The sequence below is a fragment of the Coenobita brevimanus genome, chromosome 69, assembly GCF_032717465.1.
Source record: "Coenobita brevimanus isolate Jiangsu-jjx chromosome 69, ASM3271746v2, whole genome shotgun sequence".
NCBI lineage: Eukaryota > Metazoa > Arthropoda > Malacostraca > Decapoda > Coenobitidae > Coenobita > Coenobita brevimanus.
Genome location: NC_137022.1, coordinates 23,556,798 through 23,582,336, shown reverse-complemented (window position 1 = coordinate 23,582,336; position 25,539 = coordinate 23,556,798). Strand labels below are relative to the sequence as shown.

Sequence of the window (25,539 nt, the reverse complement as noted above, 5' to 3'; positions counted from 1 at the left end):
TTCTTAAGAGGCGACTCGTACTAAAAAAAAAAAAAAATGCGATTCGTCCTTTTTTAAGCTGCGATTCGTACCATTTTTTGTTTTAGCTGCGATTCGTACTTCTGAAGCTGCGATTCGTACTTTTTTTTTTTTTTAAAGCTGCAATTCGTATTTTTTTTAAAGCTGCTATTCATACTATATTTTTTAGCTACGATTTGTGCTTTTTTTTTTTTTTAGCTGCGAGTCGTACTTTTTAAAATGAGAATCATATATATATATATATATATATATATATATATATATATATATATATATATATATATATATATATATATATATATTGATGCGATTAGTACCTTTCTTTTTTTTTTCTTTTTTTTTTTTATAGCTGCGATTGGTAATTTTTTATGCTAATACCAACAGATTTAGTTCAGCTGAGACAAATTAGCAGACAAGAGCTTTATAAATGTTCCCGAGTGACATGTTCTCATTTGTTACACTCCGTTCACTTTAACTTGGCGTAAAATTGCCCTCTCAACATCAGTACAGCTCTGTAACATGGGGCTGACACTTGAATATGATGCTTGTCACGAAGAAGTGCTATGGAAAAGATGTAGAGTTAGCATTTGTCTTTTTCTGCCACCGAACTACGGAAAATAAGCTGCAAAAGGACGAAAATCTCCGTCCAGGAATTTACCTTTAGGCCAACAAAGACGATTTTGTTCAGCTGAAAAAATAACGACTCGACGATTTTGTTCAGTAAAGAAATACCAGATCAGACGATTTTGTTCAGTCGAAAACTAGAACAGACGATTTTGTTCAGTTGATATAATTCAGAACACACGATTCTGTCCAGTAGAGAAAACCAGGATAATGTCAAACGATTTGTTCCGTCAAGAAAAATCAGGGCAACTCCAGACGATTTTGTTCAGTTGAGAAAAATCAGAATTGCAGATGATTTTGTACAGTCGGGAAAATTCAGAAAAGACGATTTTGTTCAGCCGATAGAAATAAGGACAAGACGATTCTGTTCAGTCGAAAAAATAAGATAAGACGATTTTGTTCAGTCGAGAGAAACCCTACCAATCAGAGAGTTAAAGGAAAATGGGATCAACCCCTCTAATCCAGTGGTGTATTATCTTTTGCTACCAGACGATTTTATTCAGCTTCAGAGAGACTTTAAGAACTGAAGTCTGTAAATAAGCTGAATAAAATCGTCTGGTGGGAGAAAGAACATAAAAAAAAGGCGCTTCATCAACCCCTCCTTCAGTCCTACAGGTCTTTCCTCAGCTGAATAAAATCGTCTGGTGGCTGCAGGATTATTAAAAAGCACGTCGTCGGCTTGAAGGGGTTGTGAGAGGGGACGGGAGTAAAGGATATGGGTGGGAGGATGGGAAGGAAAGTAGGAGAAAGTTGATGGGTTGACCGTCTTTGTCCCCGGGTTAGGTTACAGGTTACAGCTTATAGGTTATAGGTTACAGGTTATGGGTTACAGGCTACAGGTTATGGGTTACAGGTTATGTGTTACAGGTTATGGGTTAAAGGATATGGGTCACAGGTAATTGGTTACAGGCTATGGGTTACAGGTTACAGGTTAATAATAATAATAATAATAATAATAATAATAATGTGTTTTGGTCTCAACATTCAACAAAAGCGTTCATCAACCGGGTATCCGTGTCGCATCCGCATATCCACACGAACACCAGCTGTTAAACTGGCCTAGTATCCCTTGTATGAACAGACTAGGAAAACCGTAAGTCAGTTGGTTAATTCGGCCTCTGTACCCCTATTATATCACTTCAGGTACTATTCCATCCACTTCTCGGTCATTGTAGAAGTGTAGATTAATTTACGCCCATCTCTATCAGTTCACGTCCACTCATTTCAGTTCTGGTTTAATTCAGTGCAGGCTAATTACGGCGTCAAACCAGGTGAGTTCAGAGTTACCAAGGTTCAGTTCAGTCCATTCAGGTCTAATTAAGTCGATACAGGTCGAAATAAATTCATTCATTTGCGATCCATTCACCTCATTCACGTCCACCCAAACCCAGTAGTATCAATTCAAGGTCCTTTAAATAAAATCAGACCTTCGTTTAATAAGATGAATTTAAAAACCATTCATATTTCTTTAGGTCCCTCCAGACCCAGCTCATCTACGTCAGCCCAGCGAGGTAGATTCAGGTGAGGTCAGGTCAGGTCAAAGATAAACAGGAATACTTGGGGTCAGTCTGGGTAATCAACAGCACCTTTATCCCTCTCAGTTCGGTGACGTGCCTTATTTTTCTTGCTATCTCTAGACGAGTTTATTCAGCTGAGGAGAGGGCTCAAAATTGGAGGGATTAGATGCAGCCTTCACTACCCACTCCCCTACCAATGGTCCCTCCTGAAGCTGAATAAAATCGTCTGGTGATAGCGTGAAAGTAATGAAAAATAGGTCATCGGTATCAAGGGGTTGAGGTTCTTCACATTTATTCAGGTTCAAAGAAAAATGAGTCTAAGCCACTCTCATGGAAATCTGCGTTATTATGATTTGAGAGAGAGAGAGAGAGAGAGAGAGAGAGAGAGAGAGAGAGAGAGAGAGAGAGAGAGAGAGAGAGAGAGAGAGAGAGAGAGAGAGAGAGAGAGAATAAATAAAATTTCTAATGCAAGTAAGATAGGCACCTATCGCTACAAGTTGTAGAAGAAGCATCACTCTGGCCCTGTAGACGCTGAGGAGAAGAGAGGAAAGAAGAAGGCAAAGGAGAGCAGAGGAGAGGAGGGCAAAGGACGAGTGAAGGAAAAAGGAGAGGAAAGAAAAGAGGAGCAGAGGAAATGAGAGAGCAAAGAAGAGAACAGAGGAGGAGGAGGGACGAGAAGAGAAGAGAAGGAGAACAGAGGAGGAGAGGCGAGAAGGGAAGAGAAGAGAAGAGAACAGAAGGAAAGAAAAGAGGAAAGGAAGGAAGGTGAGAAAAGCACCGCAAAAGAGAAGAAAAGAGAAGGGCAGAGGAATACAGCAAAGCAGAGCAGAGCAGAGCAGAGCAGGGCAGGGTAGGGTAGAGCAGAGCAGACAATACAAGGCAAACTTCCCCACATTCACTAACCACAACAAGGGAGGTGCCTATCGCCGCTCGCTGCAGAAGGGGCGCCACTTTGGTCTCGTAGATGCTGGGGGCTTTGCGTCTGCCTCCAACGGGGTTCACCAACACTAGCAGACGGCGAGGACGATGGGGCAGCCCTGGGGGAGAGACGAGAAGTAAGGCAGGGCTGGGGGTGAGAAGAAGAAAAACAAGTAGAAGAGGAAGATGATGATGACGAAGAAGAAGAAAACGAAGATGAAAGAGAGAGAGAGAGAGAGAGAGAGAGAGAGAGAGAGAGAGAAGGGGGAGGGTGAGAGGCGGACCTAGGGGAGACAGGGGTGAGGCAGGCCTGAAGGAGATACAGTAGCAAGGCAGAGTGAGAGGCATAATGAGTTAGGCAGACGGTACACAAGACAGTGAGGCAGGGACGTAGGCTGAGGTGGGCTGGTACAGGGATTGGGATAAGTTAAGTTAGGTTATGTTAGGTTAGGTACGGTAGGGTTAGGTTAGGGTAGGCAGAGTATGGTCAGGTTAGGTTAGGCAGGGTATAATAAAATTAAAGAGAGAGAGAGAGAGAGAGAGAGAGAAATCGATAAAACAGACACCATGCATACACTCCACCACAACACTTCCTCCCACCTATCCCCAACTATCTCGCCTCAGTATGTTTCTCTCCTATTCCGAACATCACAGGAAATTATACTCTTTTTACTCAAATTTAACCCAAAATTGCCATCTCCCCACCCTGAATGCTGAGTTGTAAAATGGATTAACACTGGAATATGATGTTAGTCAGAATGAGGTGCTAAGTAAAGGATGTGGCGCTGTAGCAATATATTTTTCTGCCGCTGAGCTACGTGAAAGAAGCTGAAAAAGACGAACATTGGGGCCAGTTTAAGGTGACAAAACTACAGCAACAGGCTTCTTCTTCCTCTTCTTCTTCTTGTACTTAATAAACACCAGATCTTAGTCCTTTGTATCCGGCCACTTCTTTAATATTTTAATTTTCGTATTCCCAGATGATCCTTAACTGGCTCCGGATTTTTTTTTCTTTTTTAAGTAAGATGATAAAGTTAATTATATCTGAACTCTGGTTGCTACTGCTGCTGGTGATGATGATTTTTATGACGATTTCTCTAGGTGAAAGGGGTGATGATGATATCTCTAGGTGAAAGGGGTGATGATGATATCTCTAGGTGAAAGGGGTGATGATGATATCTCTTGGTGAAAGGGGTGAAGATAATGATATCTCTAGGTGAAAGGGGTGATGATGATCATATCTCTAGCTGAAAGGCCTGATGATATCTCTAGGTGAAACGGGTGATGATGATGATATCTCTAGGTGAAACGGGTGATGATGGTATCTCCAGGTCAGTGGTTCTTAACCTTTTTTGAGTCACGGACCCCTTCGCGAATCTAGTGAAAGCTATGAACCCCTTCCCTACAAAAATGCACATAAGCACAAACACAGCATTTTGCATGCAATGAATGTACTTTATTTTATTGAAAACTGCCTCACGCAGTGTATGACATACACAAGTATAAAACTGTCTTTACAAAGAACTGTTTCCCACTCTTTCATGGAGAAGCTAATGGCCACTCGATGAAAAAATGAAATACATCCAGCCTGTACAAATTAAACAAAACAAAACATTAATTCTGCTCAAAAGTTCATTTCAATGACAGGGTTGTTTGGCTTGAATAAGGAGAATTTGTGGAGTGGTCTTTGGCAAGGAAACACGCATGTCATCGTTGACATCCAGTTTAGTTCGACTTTTCGTTTTGCTAGAAACAAGCACTGAAAACCCTGACTCACAAAGGTATGTAGTAGCAAACGGAATAACAGCACCCATAGCTCGCTTTGCCAGACGGGGGTAGGGTTGTGTCAATGAACACCAGAATTCTTCAAGACTTTCGATTTTTTTTTTTTGTCAGTTAATGATGCCAAACGGCATCATGAAATTGTTCTCAATTATTCTGACCTTCACGGACCCCCTGAAGCTCATCCATGGAGCCCCAAGGGGTCCATGGACCCCAGGTTAAGAACTCCTGCTCTAGGTGAAACGGGTGATGATGATATCTCTAGGTGAAAGGCGTGATGATATCTGTAGGTGAAAGGGATGGTGGTGATATCTGTAGGTGAAAGGGATGGTGGTATTATCTCTAGGTGAAAGGGATGGTGGTGATATCTCTAGGTGAAAGGGATGGTGGTGATATCTCTAGGTGAAAGGGGTGATGATGATGATATCTCTAGGCGAAAGAGGTGACGATGATGATATCTCTAGGTGAAAGGGGTGATGATGATGATATCTCTAGGTGAAAGAGGTGATGATGATGATATCTCTAGGTGAAAGGGGTGATGATGATGATATCTCTAGGTGAAAAGGGTGATGAAGATGATATCTTTAGGTGAAAGGGGTGATGATGATGATATCTCTACGTGAAAAAGATGATATCTCTAGGTGAAAGGGATGATGAAGATGATGATGATATCTCTGGGTGAAAGGGATGATCATGATGGTGATGACGATAATATCTCTAAGTGAAAGGGATGATGATGATGATCATGATGATGATATCTCTAGCTGAAAGGGATGGTAAAGAAAAATTTCAGTCTCTAGGTAACAGTGATTATGGTGAGGCTTAAAATATACGGTTGTTGTTGTTGTTCTTGTTGCAACTCTACGCTCATCTCGTAAACCCAGTGGACAGCAAGACATCGACGACTTCATCTGGTCGCTCCCAGAAGTCTTTTGTTGTGCTTATGATGAAGGACTGCCTGTGTGGTAATACTGTGGTGCGTGTGGTGAGGAAATACATCATCACCTAGTACCGTATTTTTTACTGCTAAGAATACTACACCATGTGATGATATGTTTACGATGACAATAAATAATTTACGTTTATAAAATTGGCGGTTATGGTGATGATGATGAAGACGTTGATGATGATGATGATGATGATGTTATGATGATGATGATGACGATGATGTTATGATGATGATGACGATGATGATTCGATGATGATGACGATGATGATTTGATGATGATGATGATGATGATGATAGTTATGAGACAGGACACAGCGTTGCCAAGAATCTGTTGCCATGTTGCACTTCCACTGCACGACACCTCCATGCACCGCTGCAACAATGGACCCCCCTCCCCCCTCTCTCTCTCTCTCTCTCTCGTGTGTGTGTGTGTGTGTGTGTGTGTGTGTGTGTGTGTGTGTGTGTGTGTGTGTGTGTGTGTTGAAACAATACAATTCACGTAGACAGAACAATGGACCAGTGAGTGTATATGCATGTATGTATGTACGTACGTACGTATGTATGTATGCATGTATGTATGTATGTATGTGAACTCACGTAAGCTGTGTGTGTGGGTCAGTGTGTACATATAACCGTGTAAGTATATAAATGAATGTGTACGTGGAGAAACGGGGGTGTGGATGGGGAAGAGAGGAAGGAGGAGGGGTTATGGGGGTTGGTGAAAAGGGGTGATTAGGTATGGAGAGAAATGGGGGAGGAATGAGGAGGAGGGAATGGAGAGAAGAGAGGAACGGAGGAGGTGGGTAATGGGGAGAAGGAATGGGAGAGAAGAGAGAAGTTGGGGAGGGGAAGTGAGAGGGAAGCAGGGGAGGAAAAGAATGGAGAAACGACGGAAGAGAGAGAGAGAGAGAGAGAGAGAGAGAGAGAGAGAGAGAGAGAGAGAGAGAGAGAGAGAGAGAGAGAAGGAAGAGGTTACTATAAAATCCAATACGGTATCAGTGCTGTGGGTCGATAGCTTATGTTTGTTCTCCATCCTTGACAACGGAGAAACACAGACGAAGTGGTAGGAAGGAAGGAAGGAAGGAAGGAAGGAGGGAAGGAAGGAAGGAAGGAAGGAAGGGAGGGAGGGAGGGAGGGTTTCACGCCAGAGAGAACAGTATGATGACGATGATGATAACTCTGAATCTTGACGTATTGAGCGACATGACACAACCACCCCCACCACCATCACCACCACCATCACCACCACCACCATCATCATCATCATTTCTATCTCTCTGCACCAAACACACATCCTGTTTACGCTCAAAGGAATGATATCGGTACCTATTCGCCCCAACGACAATGTTTACGGTTTGAGTCTACCATCCACTCCTGTTATAGCATACATCCGGGGTAGCAGATTTCGTAACATCCCTTCCCGTGTGATTTATTCTGTTATTATACCTGGAGATCGTAACATCTTTTCCTTCGTTATTTATTCTGCATATTTCGTAACATTTCCTTCGCGATTTATTCTGTATATTTCGTAACATCTCTTCCTTCGTGATTTACCCTATAAATTTCGTAACATCTCTCCCTTCGCAATTTTTTTCTGCAATTTACACCTCAATATTTTCTTGTATGTTACGGCTGTAAACGAAGTAGATATTAAAAGGATACAAAATAACATGCAAAATAATGATAAGGTGTAATATGCAAAATAAATCGCTAAGGAAGAAGGGTTACGAGCTCTCCTATTGCACTTGACCTATGGCGGCCTGACTTAACCCACTGATACCTGGGACGTCTTCTTCGTTATATTTTGGCTGCTTTAAAACGATTTTATTCATCTTCCGATATTTTCTGAACTGGAAGAATTAAACATCAGAATGTATAATTCTGGTAAGCCTCTTCAGTACGAAAGGCCTTTCCTAAACTGAATAAAAAAATCGTCACCAAAATTAATGGGGTTACGCCAGAAAAATTATACATATGCCGAAATCTATTTATCTGTCTTTCTATTTATCTATATCTATCTATCTATCTATCTTGTTTTAAGGTTGGCAGTAATGCAATATGGAAACAATAAACTAATACCGTATATTTTAACAATGTGCTTCCCGTACATGTGCTAGCGAGGTATTAACTACTGTATATAAGCAAGAGAGAAAATGGGATGGACAGTAACCGAGAGAGAGAGAGAGAGAGAGAGAGAGAGAGAGAGAGAGAGAGAGAGAGAGAATGAATGAGCCATTATCAGTGGTCAGATCGATACGGTAGCTTATGTCCGGAGCAGTATTTAAAAAGCATCTTAAACCATTTTCCACGATAAATAAGGAAATGAATAAAGAAGGAATGAAGTACGGAAGAGAAAAGGAAGGAGAGAAAACAAGGAGGAAGGAAGAAAGGGGGGCAGAAACAAGAGGAAAGAAGGATGAAGGAAGGAAGGAAGGAGGAGAGAAAACGGGAATAAATGGAGTTAAAGGACAAACTCATTTAAAGGTCCCCGGACAAAACCAGGGCAATTATCTCTTTCATGGTCCACGCTGTAATAAGGAAGTCAAATTATTCTCTCTCTCTCTCTCTCTCTCTCAAATAGTAAAATTTTCTCTTTCTAATTACTGGCTTATTTTGGACAAGTAATGACGTCAATGCTGAGAGAGAGAGAGAGAGAGAGAGAGAGAGAGAGAGAGAGAGAGGATTATAATGTAGTGTTGATCTTCACTAATTAGTCACTTACCACTTTGCTGACTACTACTTCATCAGTGCATCAACGTTACATCAGTACATCAATAATTAATTACATAAAGTTACATTATTATATTACATTTGTACATCAATTCTACACCAGTACAGTTGCACCAATTCTACATCTATAAAAATTACATTACTACTTATATCAGTACTCCACAGTACTTCAATAACCAGTGTATTACCCCTTCCAAGATCGAGATAACTCTAGTAATCAGTTCTTGCTTAGGTCAGACGATTACTGTATTATTTTGCTGAGTCATTGGAGCCTTTGATAATCCTTTCCCCATTAACCTATCATGGTGAGACAACTCTAGCATTCTGTTCCAGCTAATGGCAGACGATTTTATTTTCTTTCTTTATTTATTTATTCATTAAATTACTTATACATATATTCACTTCATCCTCATCCTTATCATCATTGCCATCATCTTTCTTCTTCTCTTTATCATCACCAACACCATCATCACCATTTTTATTATTATTATTATTATTATTATTTTCCTTGTGAGTCGTTAGAAAGGGTTAGGCATTTTCAACCTGAGTGGTGAAGGGTAAAGAGAGAGTTTAAGTACTGGATAACAGTCTATTTCTGTCTCAAATGGTCTTATACTATGCTACACTCCCTTCCTTCCTTTCCTTCTTCCTTTCCCTCCTTCCTTCAGTACTCCATTCCTTCGTCATCCTCCTACTTTTCTTCTCTTTCATTACATCCTTTTCCTTACCTTCCTTCCTTCTTTCCATCTATCCTTCTTTTTGCCTTTACATTCATTCATCCTTCTTCCTTCCTTCATTTCCCCTCATCCTTCCCCTTTCTACCTTCCTTCCATCTTTATTTCTACATTTCCTTCCATTTTCCTTTACTTCCTTCCATCATATCCTCATCAGGCTTCCTTAGCTAGATTCTCTTCCCTTCTTTACATTTCATCCTTCTTCTCCCTTCCTCCTCTTCCCGCTTCCATCATTCCTTCATTTCTCTTCTTACACTGACCTCCCCTCCCCTCTCTCTCTCTCTCTCCAATTACTGAATTCCTGCCCTCTAGTCTTCTAATTACTGGCTAAATTGGAACGAGTTAGGTAATGATTAATCACGGCTGAGAGAGAAGAGAGAGAGAGAGAGAGAGAGAGAGAGAGAGAGAGAGAGAGAGAGAGAGGTGGAGTATTGAAAAACAGCGCATTTCTGTCATGGATACTTGTATATTATGCTACACTACTTTCCTTCTTTTCTTCCTTGTTTCCTTTCCCTCCCTTCCTTCCATCCTTGTTTCTGCCTTTCTTCTGTTTCATCCATCCATCTTCCTCTCCTTCCTTCCTTCTGCATTTCTTTTCTTTCAGTCATTTTTCTTCCTTTTTTTTTTTTTCGTTGTCACCCATCCTTCTAAGTTCCCTTCTCCCTTCCTTTAATCTTTCTCTACTTCCTTCCATTCCATACCTCCCTCTCCTTCCTCCTATCCTTCTTTCCATCCATCCTTCTTCTGTACTTCCTTTCATTCCATAACTCTCTCTCCTTCCTCCCATCCTTCTTTTCATCCATCCTTCTTCTGTACTTCCTTCCTTCTATAATTTTTCACTTCATTACCTTTCTGCTTCCTTTCCGTCTATGCACCATTCTTTCATTCCTCTTTCTGCACAGACTTCCTCCTCCTCCTCCTCCTCCTCTTCCTCTCTCTCTCTCCCCCCCCCTCTCTCTCTGAAGGGAGGTGAATAATTTGGAGGTGGTTTATTTCTGTCCCTAGTGGGCCTCCATTATGCCTCTCTCCCTCCTTCCTTCTCTCTCCTCTACCTCCCTCCTTCCTTCCTTCCTTCTTTCTTTCTCTTCCCTCCTTTCTACCTCCTTCCTTCGTTCCCTTTCCTTTCATCTTCTCTGCCTCTTTTCTTCTCTGTTCTTGCCTTCCCTCCTTCCTTCATCAATTCTTGCCTTCCGTCATTCCTTCCTTCATTTACACCTCCTTCCCTCCCTTCTCCCCCTCCCTCCCTCCCTCCTTACTTCCTGCATTTCTTCCTTTTCCCTTCTCTCCATTCAGGCTTTCTTTCCTGTTTCTGACCTCCTTCTAACTTTACGCCCCTTCTCTCTCTCTCTCTCTTTCCTCCCTGCCCTTCTTTTTCTTTTTTATCTGCTTCCCTCCCTCCCGTTCCATCCCCTCTAATCATCCTTTTCTATGTATGTATGTATGTACCGGTATGTCTGTATGTATAAATCTTCGTATGTATGTATTGTATCGGCCCGCTTCTACACGCCTGTCATAGGTGCGCGGCTCTATCAAAAACGCTGAGGCCATATTATACGCGTTCTGAAGGGCATGTAAACCGCGAAGCTGAGGAACACCACTTAATGTCAATGGGGAAATAACCCGCCCCCACCCAGTGTTTATGCACGGGTATAGCTATGAAGGGCCTTACACTTTCTACATGGAGTCTACTTTAATACCAGGCATTTTCCTCGGGGGGAGCGTGGGAGCCAGGATTATCCCTTTCACATGCTGGCGAAGTACGAATGAGGAAGGGTGTCTGTAGTGAGGGAGATGGGTAGTGTTGTAGTGGTTATATCCGTGACAATCTGGTGTGGCATAGGTGTGAACAGAGAAGATTTAAATATACGCAAACGTATAACAAAACATAAAAACATACGATAGCTTTTCGATATGGAGAAGATTTAAACACGCAAACACATGAGAAAACATATTATAGCTACTCGGTTTGTGTTCACTTGACGGAACTGGGCCACTCCCATAACTAGAACATTAAGTTGTGATTGCATGAAACTCAATGAGCTTTAGTCATAAGGCAGGAATATGTCTCCTTGGTTGCTAGCCAAATCCACCTTCCCATCTAATAGGGATATTTGTCAGGCGAAAAGAAACAGACTATCAGAATCCACTTCCATCGTCCACCACACCAGTTTCAAACCCACGACTCAAGGAATATACAGTACACATCGCAAGGCAAACACATCACAACCGGACCACCGAGGGCTTAAAATGACCTAGAGTAAGGAATATATACAGCAATGTGAAAATATAGAATAAAATCTGAAAGCACTGACTATAAATGAAAACGCAGATAAGATTTTTTATGACGTCGAATGGGCTACCGTATCTCTTCTCCTATCATCTTTTTTATCTGTTTTTTACTTATATCTTTCTCTTACTTCATTTTCCTCATCTTTTTCTAAATCTTTCTTTCTTTCTTTCATCTTGTTATTCCATTTTCATTCTTTTCCTCCTCCTCTTTCATTTTTCTTCTTCCTGAATTTCCTCTTCTTCCTTCTCCTTTCTTTCTTCTTCTTCTTACTTCATTTTCCTCCTCTTTATTTCTTGTTCTTGCTCCATTTTCCTCCTCTTTCTTTCTTCTCCTTCTTACTTCATTTTCCTCCTCTTTATTTCTTCTACTTACTCCATTTTCCTCTTCTTTGTTTCGTCTTCTTTTCCTCCTATCGTTCTTTGATTGGTCTTTTTCATTTCCTGCCACTCCTCCACCTTCTCTCTCTCTCTCTCTCTCTCTCTCTCTCTCTCTCTCTCTCTCTCAGGTATCGATTAGTTGCATTCACTGTTGCCTCTTTGCCACGGTCTTTGTTCTTGTTTCGTAACTCTCTCTCTCTCTCTCTCTCTCTTACTATCTATCTATCTGTCTGTCGGCGTGTGTGTGTGTGTGTGTGTGTGTGTGTGTGTGTGTGTGTGTGTGTGTGTGTGTGTGTGTGTGTGTGTGTGTGTGTGTGTGTGTTGTATTTCGTTAATCATTATTCTTAACTAGCATATTTTTCTCCATTCTTCCTCTCTCTCTCTCCCTCTCTCTCTCTCCCTCTGCTTACCTACCTTCCTCTCTTCTTGCTGCTTTCTTTTTTCTTCCTTTTCCTTTCTACCTGCACATGTGCGGACACACTCCTCTCTCTCTCTCTCTCTCTCTTCTATCGACCCAGCACGGGGATTTTCACTCGGGAAATGATTATATGAGTCTTGAGAGAGAGAGAGAGAGAGAGAGAGAGAGAGAGAGAGAGAGAGAGAGAGAGAGAGAGAGAGAGAGAGAGAGAGAGAGAGAGAGAGAGAGAGAGAGAGAGAGAGAGAGAGAGAGAGAAACAAGGGAGGGAGGGGATGGGATAGGGAAGGGTAAAGGAGTTCAGAAAAAGGGGAGAGGAGAGGGAAGGAAAGAGTACAGAAAAGGGGGAGGGGTGAGGAAAAGGAAGAAGAGCAGAGAGAGAAAAATGGTAGAGGAAAGGAAAGGGGAGAGGAGATGCGAGAGAAAGAGAGGAGAGGCGGGAAAAAGGAGGAGGGGGCGCAGAAAGAGAAGGAGTTGCAGGATGGGGAGAGGGAGGACGAGCAGAGATAAAGTGATGAGAGATAAAAAGGAATAATGGGAAGGATGGTTAGATAAGAGGGAAGATGAGGGGAGGAGAGGGGAGAGGAGAGGGAAGAAAAGGAATGAAGAAAGAAAGGGAAGATTAAAGAGGGAATGGGAATGGATGGAAAAGATAAAATTAAAAAAGAGGGAGGAAAGTGAGGAACGGAAGAGGAGCAGAGAGAGAGAGAGAGAGAGAGAGAGAGAGAGAGAGAGAGAGAGAGCAGAAAAGGATGCAAGGGGCATGAAATATGGGGAGGAGGAAGAAAAAGGGAGAAGAAAAAATGGAAAAGAGGGGAGAAAAAAGGGGAGAAACGAGGTAGAAGAAAGAAATGGAGAGAGAGAGAGAGAGAGAGAGAGAGAGAGAGAGAGAGAGAGAGAGAGAGAGAGAGAGAGAGAGAGAGAGAGAGAGATTGGAGAGGAAGGGGTAAAGGAGTTGAGAAATGGGGGAACGGGAGAAAGAAGGAAGGAGCAAAAGAGAAAAAAGGTGAGGGGAGAGGAAAAGTAAGAGAAACAGAGAAAGAAAGATAAACAAAAAGGGGAGGGGAAAGGAATGGAAAGAGGAGGAGAGACAGAAAGAGAGAAGAGAGGAGGAAAACAAGATGGAGCCAAAACAGAAAAGGGTAAGAGAGCGAGGGGAAAGGGAAGCAGAAAGAGACAGAGGGAGGGGAAAGGGAGGGGAGGCCGATCAGTGGGAACGTGATAAGAGATAAAAGGAGTAATGGGAAGGATGGTTAGATACGAGGGAAGGCGATGAGAGGTGAGGGGAGGAGAGGGGAGAGGAGAGTGGAAGAAGAGGAATGAAGGGAGAAAGGGAAGATAAAAGTGGGAATGGCAATGGAAGGAAAGAAAAGAAGGAAGTGGGCAGGAGGAAAAGAGAAGAGGGAATGGAAGATGAGCAGTGATATGAAAAAGAGACGAGAGATAAAATTAAGAATCAGGAAGGAAAGCGAGGAAAGAGGGAATGGAAGAGAGAGAGAGAGAGAGAGAGAGAGAGAGAGAGAGAGAGAGAGAGAGAGTTACACAGAGTTACATAGATACACAGACCACACAGACCTTACGGTCCCTACGAGGTGGTCCGGCCTTAATCCTAATACAGTGCATAGGAGCAGGAGAAAAGGACAGCACAGCAGAAGGCTCTCTCCCCCACCCTCCAGACCCTCCGGCATTTGCCGTACAGGAAACAAGAGAGGAAGTAATACCTTGCAGGAATGAAAAACCTGAAGGAATTTTGTAGGATCGGCAGAAATTAGAATAATATGGAAAAGGAAAATTTGGGCATACAGCCACATACTTACTCTATGCATGCATTTTTTTTTTTTTAATCAAAAGATGAATCTATTATATATATCCTAAATTACTGTCTGTGTCTAACAGACACATGAATGCAGACGCGAATATGCAATAATTGCTCCATCCTAACTAAACGACACCAATTGCGTCGAGATACATGTCCAGTCTCTTTTTAAATATATTTATGGTACCACTCTCAATCACATTCCCAGGGAGTTTATTCCATTCGCTTACAACAGAGTAAGTGAAGAAGTTTTTGGTTGTATCAAGATTAGCCCTCCTTGCTTGCAACTTCATACCATTTCCTCGAGTTACAGTCTCGGCAGTTACTGTGAATAGCTTGCTTGAATCAGTATTACTAAAGCCTTTTAGAATCTTAAAACATTCAATCAGTTGTCCCCTGAGTCTCCGTTTTCTAAGAGAGAATAGGTGTAATTCCCTGAGTCTCTCGAGGTATGGTTTATTCCTCAGGGACGGGATTAACTTGGCAGCCCTACGCTGGACCGCTTCCAGTATTTCTATATCTTTAATTAGGTGAGGCGCCCAAAATTGCACTGCAAACTCTAAGTGTGGCCTGACTATGCTTTTGTATAGGGGGATTACAATATCTTTGCTTTTATATGTAAAATGTCTTTTGATGAAGCCTAGGGCCCTGTTGGCTTTATTGGCGGCAGAGATACATTGATTTGAACATTTCAGAGAGAGAGAGAGAGAGAGAGAGAGGATGGAAATTAATGAGCGAACAGGAGTAGAGAAAGAAAAAAGGAGGCGACAGATAAAAATATGAGGAAAGAAGGTGAGAAAAGAGGAAAGGGGGAGAAGGTAAGACTGAAAAGAAGACAAATTGACAATATGAATGAAGTGAGTCAGAGAGGGGGAGTAGAGGGGAAGGGGTGAGGGAAGGGAAAGAGAGGAGAGGAAGGGGGGAGGGGAAAGGGTGAGGGAAGGGAAGGGAAGGAGAGGAAGGGAAAGGGTGAGGCATAGAGGTAGGATTAGGGTAGAGTCGGCGTGAGAAGGCTCCGGTGAAGCCAGAGAACTGTCAAACGGCCATATTGGTCAAGTCAAGAGGTCACGGCAACACCTACCTGACGAAGAAGATTGCTGTGCACTCCTACCTCTATGGCTGTGCCCATAGAGGTAAGAGTCCTAATCCTACCTCCGTGGGTGTGGCCATGAGATTATTAAGCCTTTAATACCTCCAGCTGTATGTCCACCTGGTATTCTTCAGGGAGAATGCCAGAAACAAAGTAGACTTCATTCTACCTCTGGTTTTAGTTGTAGTTCAGCTGTGGGTGTGAGACGTTCTGTCCTAAGTTGTAACTCACCATCAAATAACCTAAGACTCCAAAAATGCCCACCACCTGTGCCGCATTTGGGTGTAATGAAAGAGGAGATAAGAAATCTGACCCATCCATTACATTTCACCGGTGAGTATCTTTAGAGTGAATTATAATTTGTAAGTGTACATTATGTATATGACCGGAGTTAGTAAAGTCAAGCTGAATATTATATAGAATAATAGATATAAACTTTTTTCATAATGTGCTGATGTATATTATTTTAAATCATCTATCTGTCTTCCATCCTTCATTTTACCATATGTTCTTTAATGCTTCCTTTTTTTTCATTCATTAACTACTTTCTTTTCTCCTTCCATTCATAACCTACTTTCTTCCTCATTTTTTCTGTTTGCAACTAAGAAAACACTCGCGCCTGGTCAGCGGAACCAAGTCAGACAGCTGTCAAAGGGGTCGCCGCCATGTTGGTCGAGTCAGGTCTGTCGGCCTCACTCTGACCTACCCATGGTTAATCCCTTATGCCGCCTCTACCTACTCCTACCTCTATGGGGTGAGGGATGGGAAGGAGAGGGGGGGGAGGAAAGGGTGAGGGATGGGAAGGAGAGGAGGGGAAAGGGTGAGGGAGGGGAAAGAGAGAAGAGAACGAGGGGGGAGGAAAGGGAAGGGAAGGGCAGTAAAAAGGGAAAGAGATTAGGAAAGAGATACGATGTAGGAAAAGGAGAGGAACAGGAGAAAAGAGATAGGGTAAGAGAAATAAAAAGACGAAAAAGTCAAACAGGGAGTGATAAGATGAAAAAGGAATAAGGAAGGAATGAGAGAAAAGAAAGGAGGGGGAGAAAGTACGACTGAAAGACAAATTGTAAACATGAATAAGTGAGTCAGGGAGGAGGGACGAGGGGAAGGGAGGTAAGGGGGAGGAAAGGGCAAGGGGAAGGGGGAGATGGGAAGGGGAGGGTGAGGGAGGGAAGAGGAGACTTTGAAGGTCAGGCAAGGGGAGGAACAGGAGGAAGGGGGAGGGGAGGGAGAGAGAGAGTAGGAAGCGTGTGGGAAGAGAGAAAGGAATGTGGGAGGCAGGGCGAGAGGAAAGGGGGGGGGGACGCTGTGCGTAGGAAAGGAGGAGGGATATGTGAGTGAACGAAGGTGTGTGTGTGTGTGTGTGTGAGAGAGAGAGAGAGAGAGAGAGAGAGAGAGAGAGAGAGAGAGAGAGAGAGAGAGAGAGAGAGAGAGAGAGAGAGAGAGAGAGAGAGAATCTTCATAATCTGACAATGAATAAAGCTGCACTTTTTAATATAACTAAATTTTAACGCAAAGTTTAGTAGTAATTTTATGTACAAAACTCTACACCAAAGAAAATGCTGCTTGTACTAACCTTATAAAAAAAAAAAAAAAAACTTGTCCACTTAAGTACAGTACAATCAAGGACGTTCGCCAAATACTCCACTTCGTCTACTTCACACTTAAGGCATGTCCGTCACCTTCCTCTTTCACTCGTCCGCTGAGGAAGCTCCCTGACACCTCTTCTTAAGTGATTTATTTTGTTTATAGCACCTTACTGTCTTGTGTGCTACCTAAATCCTCCCATTATCGTCATACTCAGCATAAATAACGTAGGGGAAAAAATCAGCCATATCCAATAATAATTCACTAAGGAAGATGTGTTAAGGAAGTTTCTTAAGCGATGAGAATACAGGCTCTTGACACAATATCGGTATGTGAAGGAGGATTATCCATGAATAGAAAAAAAGATCAAGCCTCTTTCAACTCAGGACTATTAGCCATTAGAGGAAAGTGAGAAGAGGTGAAATATCATGCGAAATTTTCTCTCTCACTGTTATCCAATCCTTTTAATATATCAAACCTCTCTCAAATTAAGCATATTAGCTACTGGCCTACAAGAAATTGAGAAGAGGTGAAATACCGGGCGAAATTTTGTCTCTCACTGTGCTACCGAATCCTATTATCGTTTTTCACCTTAACTTGGACCAGATCTTCGTACTTTTTGCAGCTTATTTCACGCACCTCAGTGGAACAAAATGCCACGGCTCTCCATCCTGCACAGGGCTCTCCTTCGTGACTAGTACAGTACCACATTGTAATGATACTCGGCTCTGGCAACTCAGCATTCAAGATTCTTAAAAAGGCAATTTTAGGCCAAGTCTGAGTAAAAAGGGCACATAGGTCTCAAGGACATTAACCAGAAGAGGGAAAGTGTGATGAGGTGAAATATCAGGTAAACTTTCATCTCTGACTACTATCTAATCTAATCCTACTAACATGCCAAACCCCTCTCAACTCAGAAACATTAGGAAGCAGAGAATAATGAGAAGAGGTGAAATAAAAGTCCAACATTTGTTCTCAACTGTTCTACCAAATACTGCGAACATACCAGATCTCTTTCAACTTAGCAACATTAGCCAGCAGAGGGAAAGTGAGAAGAGGTGAAATATAAAGCGAAATTCTGCCCTTAACTATCAAATCCTACTCTATACCAAACCCCTCTCAGCTCAGAAATATTAAGCAGCAAAGGAACGGGTGAATACAAGGTGAATGATTCCCCCTGACGGTACAACAAAAATCCTACTAATATGCCATAACTCTCTCGTATCGTATCATTCGTCGGGGCTCTCTGTGCTCGATCTCTGGCAGCCTCCATATTCAGTCTCTTACCCCAGAGGCCACACTTTATGACCTCGTCCCAGGTGTTCATCTCTTATTAACCAGCAGAGAAGGGGTGAACTTTAAAACGAAATTTTTGCCGTGACCGTATAATCCACCCCTACTAGAGCACCGCCCATGTGGAGTGATGCCAAGACACAACCACCTCTCCACCGTTAAACCATCTTACGTGTACAAGTGTTACTGAGTCTTAAATGTACTAAAGTGCTATGGAATCTTACATGTACTAAAGTGCTATGGAATCTTACATGTACTAAAGTGCTATGGAATCTCTTGTACCATCACATCCAACATGTACTAAAAAACACCCAGTCTTAAATGTATACCATCAAATCTTCAATGTAATTTCGGATCCTACTTGTACTTAAATGCTACATGATCTCAAATGTACACAATCGAATCTTACGTGTACTAACAAATCCTGCATGTACTAAAATACTACCTTATCTCAAATGTACAAGTGAATCTTACATATACCAGAGAATTCCACATGTACACTCAAATCTTACATATATTAAAAAATCCCACATAAACACTCGAATCTTCCATGCAGTATCCAATCCCACAGGCACAAATGACTCCCACATACAATCAAATCCTCCATACAGTATCCAATTCCAAAGGTACAATCGACTCCCATATAGCCTAAAATCAAATCCTCCATGCAGAATCCAATGCCACAATCGACCAACCTTTGAGGAGGGACCATATGGAATGATGCCAGGCCACTACCACCTCTCCAGCATTGTGACTTAAAACAATTCTCTTGGTCTTCCACTCCACACCCACGATACCCCCGTCACCCCCACCGCACCCCCAACCCTCATCACCACCCTCTTCCTCGCCCTCACCCTTCCCCCTCACCCTCCGGCAGTATTCCACCGTCAAGCCGGCCCTGAAGGACTTGCTGTTTAGGGTGTGTTTGCAGTGTGAGACGGAGAGAGGGGAGGGTATGGTGGGCGCGTAGGTGTGGGTGTGGGTGTGGGTACGGGCGTGGCTGCAGCAGGAGGTCGAACCACGGGGACATAGCCAGCTGCCCACCACCTCGCTGATGGGTACCCGTTGATAACCTGAAAAAAAAGAGAAGGTATATCATCATCATCATCATCATTGTTATTGTCTGAAATACTGTCATGGTTATCAACATCATCATTATTTTCATCACATCATCACAACTCTGTATCATCACCATCATTATTATTGTCACTGTAACGTGACAATATATTTTTAATGCAAAAAGAAAGAACCTAACACTGAGGGCCTGCAAAACTTGACCCTTCCAGAGAAAACTGAACACATAAGAGCTAATAAATCCGTTCAGTTTGTGATGGCTGGACACAGTGCATTTAAAAGATGGAGGTCATAGGAAGTGGGAAAGACAAAACTGAGGAAGACGGTTCCAGAGTTGACCAGTTGCATACATGAGAAACTGCATGTTTCGTACCTACCACATTCATCACTATCAACTCACTTCATCACCCTCTCATCACTATCACTTCACTTCATCACCCTCTCATCACTACCAACGCACTTCATTACACTCTCTACATTAGCACCTCATCAACCTCTAATCACTATCAACTCACTTCATTTAGAGAGAAACGGAATAAGACAGTGTAGGCCTAACTGGACTACGTGGGTGCACCGTAACAGGAAAGGAATGCGAGGGGGAAAGTTCAGAAGAAAAGTGAACAATAGTAGCAACAGAAGAGGAAGATGCACCAATGAAAGAAGCGAGAGAGTGGAATTTAGTCAGAGAGAGGAGGAGAGTTAATGGAAAGTGCTGCGTGTGGTTAGCCCCTCCTTACACACACACACACACACACACACACACACACACACACACACACACACACACACACACACACACACCACGAAAGCTATACTGCACACAAGGGTTACTAAAGGTCTCTGTACAAAGTCAGTAATTGAGTAGGGTTAAAGACTGCACGGGGCCAATTCAACACACCTGCCCTCTAAGATGCTGTTTTTGCTAGAGAAATAATGTCCTCTCTTTTAGACAGATTACTGTACAAGAAGAGGAGACGCCAAGGATACTAGAACATGATGAAGAATGAAAGCCGTATTTCCAGTCGCTTTGGAGATTTCGTAACTCTTCCTCGGCGACTTATTTTGCCTATTATTTTTTTATACTTTTTTTTTATACTCTTGCACGTTAGCGACTGAAGCAAAACATGTCGACGCTGGCAACAGAAAAACAGCATAAGAAAAAATTAAATTGCGATACACATAATAAATCGCCAAGTAAAAGGTGCTGCGGTCTCCTATACCAATACCGCAGAGTTGTTTGTATTTGATGGTAAGGGGCAAGTCACGTGGAAATTAAGCCGAGTGGAAACAAGCAGAATCTGAGTGTCTGTGGCATTAAAAACAACTATTCTTTTTCCACCTTTAGTTGGTTGTTATTTTCGTCCTTTTGCAGCTTTCACGTGACTCAGTGGTAAAAATAAGACAGTGCTACGGTTCTACATCCTTTCCATATCGGTAGCACTTCTTCGTGACAAGCACCATACGAGTATTCTACTGTTAATTTACTGTTATAACTCAGCATCCATTACTGACAGATGGCAATTGTAGGCCAAATTAATCTTAAAAGAGTATTGGACTTTTTTTTTTTATTTTTAATCCAGTCAGAATGAGAGACGATATCAGAGGAGAGGTGTGATGATGATCAGATGGTGATGAAGTGAGGTGTGATGATGATGAGACGGGGCTGAAGGGAGGTGTGATGATGATGAGACGGGGCTGAAGGGAGGTGTGATGATGATGAGACGGGGCTGAAGGGAGGTGTGATGATGATGAGAGGGTGATGATGACAGACTCCCCGACAGTGACGATGACTGACAGTTATAATGACAACACTGACAGTGACAAGGGAGTGAGTAATAATTAACTCCTTCATTGCAGTATCATTTTTATTATTTTATCATTCTATATTCACACGATTACATGTAACTTAAAAATGACCTCTCGCAGTGCAGGGGTTAATGATGAGTAAGTTATTATGTACCGTATCTAACTCTTCCTGTTCGAAATAGATTTAGTATTTATTATGGCATTAACGGAATAGACCTATTGCACTGCAGGCATTAATGAAGTCTGTATCTAAGCTCTCCACTTCGAAAAATCTCTCCTAACCTGAATGAAATCGTCTGAAGGCAGAATAAGAATAAGAAAAGACTAAGAATACGAATAAGAAAAGAATAAGTAGGCAGACTAAGAAAAACTGCGTCTCTGGGCTGAAGAGGTTAAATGTTTGTGACAATTATCGTGAAAGCGAGAGACTATAAATCATTCATTTTAACTTGGAAATTGCCGTCCCTCTGCAACCTGGTTTATACAGAGCAGTGGCAGAATAAGACAATGCTACGGCTTTACATAAATTTCATGGAACTTAGTGACTAGCCCCATTTTCTAGTGTTAATATATCGTCACAACTCAACATTCAAGATGGAGAGATGGCAATATTACGCCTAGTTAAAATGGACAGTGCATAGTGAATGAGGAGAGTGATGAAGGCGATGGTGACTAGTAACAGTGGAAGAAGTGATGACAGTGATGGTGACTAGTGCTAGCGGAAGAAGTGATGACAGTGATGATGAAAATGATGGTGAGATTGAGTGGTAACTGTGAAGAGAGTGATAACAGTGAGAGTGACAAAGGACTGTGAAGTGAGTGATGACAGAACTGAGGGTCGCTATTACCAGTTAATGTATAGTGCTTGCAACACCCCTTCTCTCTCTCTCTCTCTCTCTCGCTCTCTCTCTCTCTCTCTCTCTCTCACACACACACACACACACACACACACACACACACACACACACACACACACACACACACACACACACAAACCTTTGTTGTTGCTTATCTCCCTTCTCACTCTTATTACCACCGCCAAGGATGTTATGTTTTTGCCAGCGTTGGTTTGTTTGTTTGTCAAAAGATTTACTCAAAAAGCTATGAATGCATTTTGCTGAAATTTTTTGGAGGGGTTGGGTATGGCCCAAGGTACAATCCAATAGATTTTGGTGGTGATCCGGGTCATCATCTGGATCCAGGAATTTTTTGTTTGTGTGTCCACACGATATCTCAAAAAGTTCTCAATGAATTTCAATGAAATTATGTGGCCATGGGCCAAGAAAGAACTAATTAAATTTGGGGGCGGATCCGGAACCTGCAATGGCATTGGCAGAGGTATGCGCTCTCTGTGTGATTTCTACTTTGTTATACCACCACAACTCATTTATTTCCCTCCCCCCTTCTCTCTCTCTCTCTCTCTCATTTCTTACACCGCCACAACTCATTTCCACTCGTCCCCTCCCCTCTCTCTCTGCTTGCATGCTCTACTTCTCCTACACGTGAAAGTGACAATCAAGTCCTTCCCTTCATTACGACGGGTGGTGCTGGCGGGAGACGTCTTCCTGCAGCGACATTGATATCACCGAGCTGCTCTATTGTCTGGTTATACAAACGTCCCTCAGCTCCCTCCCTACCCCACGAAAGGAGGATGGTGCGCTGCAGGAGGAAGGCAATATCAACCTGCAGTCCACTGGGTTCACGTTAAGATGGACCTGGGGATGAGCTGAATAAAATCGTCCGGCGGTAGCAAAAATAAGACAGAAATACGTCACTGCACGGAAGCATTTAACCATAGGACTTTTTTCTGTTGTAATCCCGCTACCTCCAGACGATTTTATTCAGCTCTGGGGAGATTTTCCGAACTGGAGGGGGTATAGCCTTCATCAATCCCCTGAACGTGAGAGATCTTTGCTAAGCTGAATGAAATGTCTGAAAGTGGCAAGAGTACATTGAGCAATCAACCCCAACCATCCCTTGGATATAAACCTTCACCGGCTCAATCTGACTGGGGCGCAATAATCACCCACTAAACGTCCTCGAATTGAAGGGGTTAACTATGGAAGGTCTCCGCTAAGGTAAACAATGGGTTGGACTCTCAAACATACTTACGATTGCTTCCCTGTCGTAACTAAGATTTTTAAAAAGAACTACAGACATGGCAAGTTTCAATGCTCTTCTTTCCTTGGCCTTCTTGCTATTTTTCCTAGGACTCTCTCTCTCTCTCTCTCTCTCTCTCTTCCTACAAACCAAATCTAAGTTACAATACGGATTCGATAGTAAATACACATGAGACTCCCACTCCATTTGTTCTGGCGGTGGTGGAGAGGGGTGCCTTCACGTGGTGGCACCGATAGGGACATGGAGCTGCCCGGTTATACAAACGTCCTTCCATCCCCTCCCTATTCCCCGAAAGGAGGATGTCGGACGGCAGAAGAAACCGGCAAATTTGGTCTGCAATCCACCGAGCTCACGTTTAGATAAGCCTGGGGTTGCTACTACTACTGCTACTACTACCGTTACTACTACTACTACTACTACTACGATTACTACTACTACAACGTTGTCCGACGGTACCAATAATAAAATATAAGGCGTCATCATTCTGAACTGGTCAAAGAACAAAAACAAAATGGATGTGCGGAGCTAGACATCAAGGTCATGCAGGTCAACACACACACACACACACACACACACACACACACACACACACACACACACACACACACACACACACACACACACACATACACACACACAGGCGTCATCTTCAAGGCCAGCCGTCCACTTAACTCCTTCAGCACCGTGTCCCTTGCTGTAATCGTCTGGTGGTAGTTCAGGATACAATCAAAACAATAATTTAAAACAGGCTTTAGGATACAGCTTTAAATATGTTCTATACGAGGTTCCTTAACTATGATCTGTTCACTTTAACTAGGTGAAAAATGCCATCTCTCCAACTTGAATGGTGAGCTACATCGAAAGAGTACCGGCAGGCCTACCATAACACTAGACTAGGGTGCTAGTCACGAAGAAGTGTACTAAAAACGAATGCCGTGGTACTGTCTTATTCTGCCACTGAGTTACGGAAAATAATCTGCAAAACGACGCAAAACTTCGCCTAGTTAATATGAATGAAATGTATTTAACTGTGATTACGTGTTTATATTTCGTTCTTGCCTGCTTCAGACGACTTTAGTTCAGTAGCTCAAAACAGACTATTCTAAGTAAAAGGTTAGATTTGGCCTTCATTAACCCCTTCACTGCCAGAAGTCTGCCTAAAACTGGCTAAAATCGCCTGGGGTTAGCACGAATAAAGAGAATGCGTTATGGGACTGAAAATCATCCGGGGGTCACTCTAACGTCATCGCACTGAGGAATCACACGCCACTTAAAGTCTCGTTTAGATAATAAGCGACAAGAAGTTACATCAGACCCTCACGTTGTCTTTGTTATATGCTAGATTCACATGGCCTAACTCTGCCACGTCTCCGTCCTGTATGCTGAGTTGTAATACATAATGCTGGTCAAGAAGTGCCATGAAAAGGATGTAGAGACAAAGCACTGTATTGTCTGCAACTGAACTCCGTGAAATGACCTGCAAAAGGACTAAAGTCAGTGCCAAGTTGAAAAGATCTAAAACATGCATTATCTTGCCGGCGGGTGGTATCAGTCTCATACAGGATGGAGGGCGAGACGGGCGAGGAGCATGTATGTGAGTGAGGTGGAGGGGGGAGAGGGAGGGGGAGGCCAAGGATGAGATGAAGGGATGGAAAGAAGGGGGTGCGAGGCGGAGGGAGGGCAGTGAAATGGCAGGGAACAGGGCAACATGGAGGCGATTTGTCTGTGGCCATTCCTTACGGGGTTAAGGCGTCTAGCAATAAATAGATGGACAGTCTACATATTACACATCGCAGTACTCGTTTGATGCAGCAACGGCTCTGTCATTATCAGTGTCTATCCTGCATAATGTTTTCAAGTTCTCATAACCCGTCCAATGCTTTACACTGCTTTTATACATCAACTGACTGATTAACTGACTAGAAACTTCACTCAGCGATCCCGAATCCAACCAACTTGACCGTCCTGGCAACACAAGAGAACGAAGATGTGTAATGTAAAGGCCACCCTGCATTTTCTCACCCACACATGCTACACCTCAGAGCACCGACATAAAGAAGGAGCCTCGTTTCCTGTGTTGCAGCGGAAGTCACGTTGGTAGGCAGCTGCGCATGTTGAGTGTCCCTGATAAACAACCCAGTGTATTGTCTTGGTTGCCACATTCTGATTTTAAACCCTCTCATATTCCCGTCACTTTTTTTTTTTTTTCCTTTCGTCATTTTTTTAAAGCCCCTCTTACTCAACTTTTTTTTGCACCCTCTCATACTTACATTTTTTTTTTTTTTTTTACCCTCTCATACTCACGTCAACCCTATTGTCTTGTTTTTATCAATTTTACTCGGTTAAACGGATGTCACGTGAAGCTTAGACTGTTAATACTGTCTGAAGGTGAGTCATAGGA

At 42.6% G+C, this 25,539-nt stretch overlaps 1 protein-coding gene across 1 annotated transcript in view; it reads right to left on the bottom strand.

The window, feature by feature from the left end:
* Cerk (Ceramide kinase) overlaps positions 1-25,539 on the bottom strand; it is an 88,194-nt gene that overhangs the window by 26,931 nt on the left and 35,724 nt on the right. The window contains exons 2-4 of the mRNA XM_080277259.1: positions 19,005-19,210; positions 18,833-18,917; positions 3,063-3,196 (exon numbers count right to left, since the gene is read on the bottom strand). Of these exons, the coding sequence (XP_080133385.1) occupies positions 3,063-3,196; positions 18,833-18,917; positions 19,005-19,210 (425 nt within the window). The remainder of the gene's footprint in view (positions 1-3,062; positions 3,197-18,832; positions 18,918-19,004; positions 19,211-25,539) is intronic.